Source organism: Cyprinus carpio, chromosome B11 (genome assembly GCF_018340385.1).
Source record: "Cyprinus carpio isolate SPL01 chromosome B11, ASM1834038v1, whole genome shotgun sequence".
Lineage (NCBI taxonomy): Eukaryota > Metazoa > Chordata > Actinopteri > Cypriniformes > Cyprinidae > Cyprinus > Cyprinus carpio.
The window spans coordinates 24408398-24418519 of NC_056607.1; the positions used below are offsets into that span (position 1 = coordinate 24408398).

Sequence of the window (10122 nt, forward strand, 5' to 3'; positions counted from 1 at the left end):
CAGACACATGGTCACATGCATACACTCACAGAAAGTAAGGATGTCAAGGCTATTTCATTCATTAAACATCGGGGGAAGTGATTATTTTTTCTTTAATACAGATGATGCCAATGTATTTTTCGATGAGTCCGCTGTGTTGGCAATAATAACGTTACCTGCTTAACAGAAAGGGTTGCCAGGTTTCACACAACAAAACCTGCCCAATTGCTACTCAAAACCAGCCCAAACTAATCCTGTTTCGAGGGGCTCCCCGGGTAAAAATTGGTTCCGGGGGCTAAAATACACGTTAATGGGGTCGCTTCAACTCAAGGACATGAAAAACATCCCACTCACACGCTCACACTCACTTACACACTCATGCATACACAATCACACATTCACATACACGCACACACTTAAACATGCGTACACTGATATATACACAGACACACACTCACACACTCACTGTTTTTCTGGGAGGAATGTTTCTCTCCTGCTGGAATTCCTTTGAGGTTCCGTCCGATGTGAGATTCCAGCCGCTGTTTCCTCTCACATCCGCTCTAAAGATAGTGGCAGCTTTCCTAGAAACCCCTCCAGCACACACACACACACACACCTGTCTCCTGCTCTCCTTCATCACACACACGCGCACACACATCAAAGCAGATGCTTTCCTGCTGGGATCGGCACGGCAGCTCACGGTGATGTCTTCATATGAGACACACACACACTTCACAAACACACTGTACTGAAGAGGTCTGGAGTTTATCACTGTATAGATCTCAGTTCTCTTGTGTAAGTTTAACCCCAAGTATTAGTCATAGTACATTTGAGTTTATCACTGTATAGATCTCAGTCCTCTTGTGTAAGTTTAACCCCAAGTATTAGTCATAGTACATTTATTGTTATGACATTTGTGTATTTTTTTGTTATGGTGTTAGTCATAGTGTTTTTTTTTGTTATTATGTAATTTTATTTGTTTTTTTTTTATTATTAAATACTTTTATTTAAGTCATATTTCGGTTTAGCTTTTTATTTTTTTTTATTTTCAGTTTGTTTAATTTTATGTACTTTTGTTATTTTATGTCTTTTCTTTTTATTTAACTTTATTTTAAGTTGTAGTTATTTTAGTTCTTCAACTTAAACTGATTTCATATAGTTGCCAAGATTTCTAAAAAATTAAAAATCGTTGTTCAGTCTGTGGTGTAAAAAGATTGCATTAGCAATGAAAGTAAAAACACTTAAAACACGCTCAGGTCAAAGTGTCTGGATATTTTTTAATCCCAAATTTTACTGGTAGTCCACTGTATGAAGAATATTTGGATATAATATGTCACAGTTTACTTTATTTTGCTATCCTCACTTACATAAATGAACTATAGCGTCCTGCACCCACTAGTTAACAAATATCAAAAATTATATCTGTAATATTTTTTGGTTTGACTGTACATGCACAGCTCTTTACAGTTCGAAGGAGTAACTGGTAAATTGGAGGAAACTGGTCTTATTGGTAATGCTCAAAGATCTGAATGTTCATCTCTCATCTCAAACATTACACTGATGCAGGAAGTCTGTAAGAACCGCAGCCTCTCAGGAGGTCATGACCTCTGACCTCAGTCAATCACATGAAAGAGGGTCAGAGAGACGCACTGATCTCCACTAAACACTTCCTGTTCCTGTGTCCAGCTGTATGCCACACTCTCCTCCTCCTGTCTCTGAAGACCACCCACCACCCGCTCCCGAGTCATGTGACTCCTCTGGCCAGCAGGGGGCGGCGGAGGAGGGGGAGACGGCTGCGGTCAGACCGGTGAAGACCGACCCCGGGAAAGTGCCAAAATGGCTCAAGCTGCCAGGTGTGTTCAGGAGCTTATTGCATATTTCCTCATATGTTTGATTTCAGACAAACACCTCTAGAGAGCGTACTGACACTAGTGTTCAGACGTCTGGAGTCGTGTGATATTCTAATTAGGGATGCATGATATTTAAATATCGGCATCGCCCCGATATGAAAAGTTATGTCTTCATTATCATTTATTTAATTCTAACTAATAATTTTATAATTTCTGCATAGGAGAGACGTGCCATTGTTCCCAAACATAATATATCGGCTATCGGCTAAAATGAGTTGAAAAATATCGGATATCGGATATCGGTAAAAATCCAATACCATGCATCCCTAATGTTTTTGCTCAACAAGTGTGCATTTATTTGATTAAAAAACAGTAATATTGTACTATACTGTACTAATATTGTAAATTTTAATATAATTTAAAATAATTTATTCATATTTTGATGGCAATTCTGACTTAATATTCTGAAATTCTGACTTTAGATCTTGCAATTCTGAATTATATTTATTTTATTTAAAAGTTTACTATTTATATTTCACAATTCTAAATACATTTTTCGAAATGCTGACTTTATATTAAAAAATACTGACTTTATATCTCACAGTTCTGAGTTTATATCTCAATTGTGACCGTATTTAAAAATTTCTACTTTGTATTTTGAAATTCTGTCTCACAATTCTGACTTTTTATTGAAATTCTGACTTTATACCTCGCAATTGACTTTATTTAAAAATTCTAACTTTATATTTTCCAATTCTGATCTTGCAATTCTGACTTTATATCCAAATTCTGACTTTATATTTTATATTTCAAAATTCTGACTTTATATTGAAATTCTGACTTTATTTTATATTTAAATTATTATTTTTTATTTTGTAATTTTGAATTTTCTTTTTTATTTTTCTATCCTTTTGTTTAAATTGTCTATTATAGTTTAATATAGGAAATATATATTGAAAAAAAAATATGATTTTCCTCTTTTTGACTCCAGTTGTTGTTGTTTTTAGGTAAGAAGTGAGGAGGCCGAGAGCGATCTGATTCTCCATCAGTAGATCAATAGTTTGACAGTAATTCATGCAAACCTGCATCAATTAAACACATGATGATAATTGCCAATCGAGTTCTTCTCTTTATTTCTGACATCAAGTATTCCTGGTTCAATTCTGAAATAAAATTCTATGTAGATGTATTAAAAAGAAAAAAATACTAATAATACAAATTGTGGGGGTGGGGGGGGGATCCAGGGCTATTATTGTTAAAACATAACAAACATATCATTACTTGAATTGAAATAAACATTAACTGAAATATATATTTTTAAATAAGCTTTATTATTTTATTTTAGCTAGTTGCCCTATTAGTAGCCTTGATTGAGATTGAGGTTCTTCTGATGGAATTGTGTGGCTGTTTGTGTCCCTCTGCTTTAAATAAGCTTTATGTGTGTGAGGAGAGAGAGAGACGTTGTGCAGCTGTGTGTGTGTATGACGAGAGAGAGAGAGAGAGAGAGAGAGAGAGTGTGTGTGTGTGTGTGTGTGTGTGAGAGAGAGAGAGTGTGTTGTTGTGTGTGTGTAGAGAGAGTGATGTGTGTGTGTGTGTGAGAGAGAGAGAGAGTGGTTGTGTGTGGTGTGTGGTGTGGAGAGAGGAGAGAGAGAGAGAGAGAGTGTGTGTGTGTGTGTGTGAGAGAGAGAGGTGAGACGAGAGAGAGAGTGTGAGGAGTGTGTGTGGTGTGTGTGTGTGAGAGTGAGAAAGAGAGGATTGTGTGAGTGGTGTGTGTGGTGTGTGTGTTTCTGTGCGAGTGTCGTGTGTGTGTGTGTGTGTGTGTGCAGTATGAGTGAGTGAGTGAGTGTGTGTTTGGTGAATGTATGTGTGTGTGTGTGTGTGTGAGTGTGTTTTGTGAGAGTGTGCATGTGTGTGTTGTGTGTGTGTGTGTGTGTGTGAGTGAGAGAGAGATGAGAGTGGTGTGTGGTGTGATGTAGGTGTGTGTGTGGTGTGAGTGAGTTTTTGAGGTGTGTGTGTGTGTGCATGTGTGTGTGTGTGTGTGTGAGTGTGGGTGGTGAGAGAGAGTGTGTGAGTGTGTGCATGTGTGTGTGTGTGTGTGTGTTTGTTTGGCATGTATGTGTGTGTGGTGTGTGTATGTGTGTGTTTGTTTGTGTGGTGTATGTGTGTGGTGTACGTGTTGTGTGTGTGTGTGTGTTTTATTGTGTGTGTGTGGTTTGTGTGTGTATGTGTGTGTGTGTGTGGTGTGTGTGCATGTATGTGGTGTGTGTGTGTGTGTTGTGTGCATGTATGTGTGTGTGTGTGTGTGTGTGTGTTTGTGTTTGTGTTGATGTGTGTGTGTGTGTGTGTTGTGTGTGTGTTTGTGTGCATGTATGTGTGTATGTGTTTGTTTGTGTGTGTGTGTGTGTTTGTTTCTGTGTGTCTGTGTGTGTGTGTGTTCGTTCTTTGGTGAAGTGTTTTCTCCAGATGGCAGAACAAACCCACAAATCCAGCTGAACTACAGCATGTGAATACAGTGATCCTTCAGCTGGTGGCGCTGTTGTGTTAAAAACATCCTCTAAAAGTCAGTCAGTTATTAGACCAGGGTTAATTATAGTTATCTAAACATAAAACCAGAAAATCTTAGGTAATATGAAATAATATATATTTAATTACATTTTTTTTTTTGCTTATTTTATGTCAACTAGTTTCCAGGAAACCTTTCTCATTTTCAGTTGGTTTAACTTAATGTACTGAATTAAAATTAAATTAAAATGACTAAAACTTAAAAATTAAAATGCAAATATTAAAAAGAGAAAAAGGGCTATATTTAGTATTCTGAGTATTACAGAAGTAAGTGATTGATGAGAGGCACCTGTTACAGCAGGAGCACTGAACATGAACTGAAAGTCAGTATTAATATTACTGAAGCATGTTGATTTCTGGAGTGATGATCAGTGTTTCTGCTGTCAGAAAATGACTCCAGCTCTTATGCTTCGTTACGGTTTGTGTTTAATTCAGTAAATGAGTCACAGTCGCACCACGATGCTGTTTTTAGAGGAACGTTCCAGCTTCGGCAGGACTTCAGGCCTCTATCAATAGTGTGTGTGTCACTGCACATCACCACAGAGAAATATTCATACTCAGAAAAATAATATGCTAAAATTTAGTTATTTATACTCAGAAAAGATATGCTTAAAAATATATTGGGGTCTTCACCAGGGGGTTGAAAATGATCATTAATATTATTTATTTACTTAATATTTTTCATATGCAAAAAGTATTAAAAATTGTGTATTATAAAGTAAAGTTTTAAAATTATGCCAGGTGGCTTCAAAATTATTTTTTTGTTTTTCAAATATTTCTATACTCAAAGAAAGTATTAACATTAAAAAATTGTGCCAGGTGGCTTCAAATTTTTTATTTATTTTTTTGATTTTTTTATTTCTTTTAATTTTTTTTTTATTTTTTTGATTTTAATGTTTTTATTTACTCAAAGAAAGTATTAACATATTGATTTAATTTTTTACAGATATTTCTTTTTATAATTTATTTTATTTTTTTATGTTTTTTTTTTTTTTTGAATAAGTTTTTAAAATTATGTATTTTATTATTTATTTTTAAATGCTAGGTGTCTTTACAGGAGGGTTTATTCATTCATGTATGTATGTATTTATTGTTTGTTTATTTATTTATATTTTAATTATTATTTTATTATTATAAAACCTAAATGTAAGTCACATTCAACCAGAGCTGCAGATAAGTTCAGCTAAATTATTTAGTCTAATTAAAATGTGTGTGCATGAATTTGGACAACAATAATGATGTAATAGCTTTGCAATGTGAGATAAATAAACTAATATTGTAGCCTACTGTGTGTGTAATGTTATTTTTATGGGTCAAGCTTAAAATGCAGCACTCAGATGAATATAAAACATAACACGGTTCTTCTGTTTCGTCTCTCCATCCATAAAGCGTCCTTCTGTGTATCATGAGAAACCTGGACATGAAGGGACTGTTTGTTTTTGTCAAATCAATGTTAAGGTTCAAAATCACGCTGGACCCCACTGACTTTCATTGCACGGACAAAAAAAATGCAGACATTTTAAGAATATCTTCTTTAGTGTTTAACAGAATTAAGAAAGTCATTCAGATTTGGAACACCATGAAGAACAAGTAAATGATGACATTTTGGGCAGATCCCTTAACATTCACTGAGCCTAAAAGATTCCTTTAAAGCAATAGTTCACCAAAAATGGATGCTCTGCAGTGAATGGGTGCCGTCAGAATGAGAGTCCAAACAGCTGATAAAAACATCACAAGTAATCCACAAGTAATCCACAGCACTCCAGTCCATCAGTGAACATCTGGAGAAGACAAAAGATGAAAACACATCCAGCATTAAGATGTTTTTAAATCAAATACATAGAGTCTATAATCCATAATAACACTTCCTCCAGTGAAAAAAAAGTTGTTCTGGTGGTGAATCAGGAGAGAAATCTGCACAGAAATCAAGCAGTGTTTTAAAACAGCTCTAAACAAATATGTGTCTGGATTTTGATGTGAGAGGACAACAGCAGATGCACTTTTTCACTGGAGGAAGTGTTATTATGGATTATAGGAACTCTATGTTTTTAGTTAAAAACATCTTAATGCTGGATTTGTTTCATCTTTTGTCTTTCCAGATGTTCACTGATGGTACTGGAGATTACTTGTGGATTATTTGTGATGTTTTTATCAGCTGTTTGGACTCCAGTTTCTGACGGCACCCATTCACTGCAGAGCATCCATTGCTGAGACACTGATGCAGTGCTACATTTCTACAAACCTGATGAAGAAACAAACTCAGATGAACTGACGGTGAGTGATTTTTTTGCGTGAACTGTTCCTTTAAGAGCAGAGACTGTAGTTGTCTCACATATTTAGAGTTCATTCTTCAGAAACCCCCGAGTGTGTTTATATATAGAATAACTGTGGTTTCTTCTCACAGGTGGCATCTGACATGACATTCCAGCTTCATATCTGCTCTGACACTCCCACATTCCCATAACTCTCTCCTCTGGACCTCCACGACCGGAGACAGCAGATCCGATCTTCTCTGTAGACTGATTCTGGTTTCTGCTTCCAGATCCTGCTGAATCACTGAGTCTGGATCTGGAAGGTAATTGATCTGATGTTAATGATGTCGCTGTGACTCTGAACAGGTTTTCTGTCTGTCTCTGGGAGAATCGAGTGAGTTTGACGTGTTGGCTTTCTGACAGATCGTGAGTCAGACGCTCCAAAATAGAGTCAGAAATACTTCATGCACGCCTGAGGAGGAACGTCTTGAGGAAGGAACGGCCTCGACTCGAGCAAGACAGACGAGTGCTGCAAAACTCAACATCAGCCTCCTGCTGCCGGATCCACGGATCTTGAAATACTCCGTCATAATAAGACATAAAATACACTAGCGTCTGGGGTCAGTAAGAGTTTAAATCAATACTTTTATTCATCAAGGCTGCATTAAATTGATCAAAAGTGACAGTTAGGACATTTATAATGTAACAAAAGATTTCTATTTCAAATTCATGAAAGTTCTTTTAAACTTTCTGTTCATCAAAGAATCGTGAAAAAATGAATCACGGATTTCAAACTTTTAGTGTTTTATTTTGATTGTTTGATTTTAACATCTTTTTTTTTAATACATTAATTTTAATACTTTTTTTAGTTTAGTTTTTTATTTAATTTATTTATTTAAATGTGATATTTTAATGTTTATTATTAATGTTTATGTTTATTTTGACATGTTTTCATTTGAAAATTATTCTAATTATTTTTACTTGACATTTTTATGATTTAATTAATTTTAGGTAAGAGCTTTATTTTGATTTGTTTTCATTTTAAAATAATTTCAATTTTAATTTTTTATGATTTAATTTTTAGTGAGTGCTTTATTTAGATTAGCTTTCATTTTAAAATTATTTTAATTTGACATTTTTTATGGTTTAATTAATTTGTAGTAAGTATTTTAAAAAATTTGGTTTTATTTTAAAACTATTTTAATTAGGCATTTTTATGAAATAATGCATAATTCTAGTCAGTTTTATATTGTTTTTCTTTTTAATTATTTATTGTACATATTTTAATTTTTTTGTGATTTGATTATTTTTTAATTTAAATTTTTTTTACAAATAAATTTCTAATCAGTGTTTTATTTATTTTATTTGTTTTTTAATAATTTATTTAATTTTACATTTCTATGATTTTATTATTATTTATTTTGTTTTATTTTCATTTACTTTCATTTTTAAACTATTTTAAGTATTTCAATTTTATAAATAAACATTTTTAGTAAGTGTTTTATTTTTACTGGTTTGCTTTTGTTTCCACAAAAAGATTATGCAGCGTTTTCAACATTGTTTATAATATTAAACAAAACAAAAAAAAATAATAATAAAATTTCAACTGTATTTTTGATCAAATAAATGCAGCCTTGCTGAGCAGAGACGACCTTTGACCCCAAACACTGGACCGCTAGTGTCCCGTCTCATCATGAGCGTCTCCTCCGGACATCAGCTGAACGTCTCGGCTGTGTTTTCTCCCAGAGGTGCGGCCCGCGTGTGTCAGCTGACGCTGGGCTGCACGATCGTCTCATTAGTGATCCACGGCGCCGGTTACAGCGCCACCTACGGGACCTTCTGCATGGCGGTCTGGACGAGCTGCTTCACTGTCAGCGCGGTCGTGCTGGTGCTGGAGGTGACCCGTCTGCAGGCGAGTCTCCCGGTGTCCTGGGAAAACCTGACGGTGACGTTAGCATCTCTCGCCACGCTGCTGTCGCTCACGGCGTCTATCGCATATCCTGCGTTCTTCGTGCGCGCCAACGACTGTCCATACAACAACTGCGAGGTCAGAAACTTTCGGATCGCTGTGAGCGTGTGCTCGTGGGGTGCATGCGTCGCGTACGGGACGGAGGTGTTCCTGTCGCGGGCCAAACCGGGACGCAGTGGGAGCTACATGGCAACGGCGCCCGGTGTCCTGAAGGTGGCGCAGATCTTCGTAGGATGCGTGATTTTCGCGATGCTCACCGACGGAACTGATTTCACGCGGCACGCGGCGACGCTGTACTGCGCAGTGGCGTTCGGCGTGTGTTTGTCCGGGACTGTCCTGCTGGTGGCGCTGGTGGTGTCGGGTCGGAGCGCTGCGCTGCGGATGCTCCGGATGCCGTTCGAGCGGCTCGCAGTGATCTACACATTCGCCGCGGTGCTGCTGTATGTGAGCGCCGCCGTGCTTTGGCCCGTCTTCTGCTTCGACAGGAAGTACGGCGCTCCGCTGCGGCCGCAGGGCTGCCCGAGGGGCAAGTGCTCATGGGATATGAAGCTCGCCGTCGCTGTGATGAGCTTCGTAAACCTCGCGCTTTACATCGCCGACCTCGTCTGTTCCCAGAGGAGCCGTCCAGCGGCGCCGCCAGCTCGAGTCTGAGCATCATGACACTGATGATAATACTGCTGGATTACTGTATTCATGATATCAACATTGAACATCAAGTATTGGTACAACATTTCTGTGCAACTAAATAAAAACAATCAACTGCCAGTAAATTGTGTTGGGTATGGAAGGCCGTTTCCGCCACTGAACACGATAACTGCGATAAAACGATAAAACACGATAACTGCGACTTTTTATCTCAAAATTTTTACTTTCTTTTTTTTGTATCGCAATTCTGACTTTTTTCTCATAATTATGACTTTATAATGGAACTAACTCGAAATTATGACTTTGTTTTTTTTTCTCAAAATTTTTCTCGCAAATTCTACATTTTTTTTCTCATAATTCTGGTTTTTTATAACTCGCAATTCTGACTTTCTTTTTTTTTTCTCGTAATTGCGACTTTATATCTCGCAATTCTGACTTTTTTCTCATAATTATGACTTTATAACGCACAATTCTAACTTTATAACTCGCATTTCCGACTTTCTTTTTTCTTCTCGTAATTGCGACTTTGTCTCGCAATTCTGACTTTTTTTCTTTTTATTTTTGTTTTTATTTTTTATATTTCTGTTTCTGACTTTTTTCTCATAATTATGACTTTATAACGCGCCATTTCAGACTTTTTTCTCGTAATTATGACTTTATAACTCGCAATTCTGACTTTCTTTTTTTCTCATAATTGCGACTTTATAATATAACTCGCAATTCTGACTTTCTTTTTTTCTCATAATTGCGACTTTATAACCGCAATTCTGGACTTTTTTTTCTCATAATTATGACTTTATAACGCGCAATTCTGACTTTTTTCTCATAATTATGACTTTATAACTCGCAATTCCGACTTGTCTTT

The 10122-nt window shown here is 36.4% G+C and overlaps 2 protein-coding genes across 2 annotated transcripts in view; both read left to right on the top strand.

Annotated features, from left to right (window-relative positions):
• Window positions 1–1873, top strand: part of aspscr1 (ASPSCR1 tether for SLC2A4, UBX domain containing) — a 23096-nt gene extending 21223 nt beyond the window's left edge. Inside the window, exon 14 of the mRNA XM_042733473.1 lies at window positions 1666–1873. Within this exon, the coding sequence (XP_042589407.1) occupies window positions 1666–1873 (208 nt within the window). The remainder of the gene's footprint in view (window positions 1–1665) is intronic.
• Window positions 1874–6585: 4712 nt separating this feature from the next.
• On the top strand, window positions 6586–9418 carry LOC109092688 (myeloid-associated differentiation marker-like protein 2). The gene is made up of 3 exons (XM_019106429.2): window positions 6586–6966; window positions 7067–7263; window positions 8276–9418. The coding sequence occupies exon 3, from the start codon at window positions 8337–8339 to the stop codon at window positions 9261–9263; it is 927 nt and encodes a 308-aa protein (XP_018961974.1). The 5' UTR covers window positions 6586–6966; window positions 7067–7263; window positions 8276–8336; the 3' UTR covers window positions 9264–9418.
• Window positions 9419–10122: the final 704 nt, after the last annotated feature.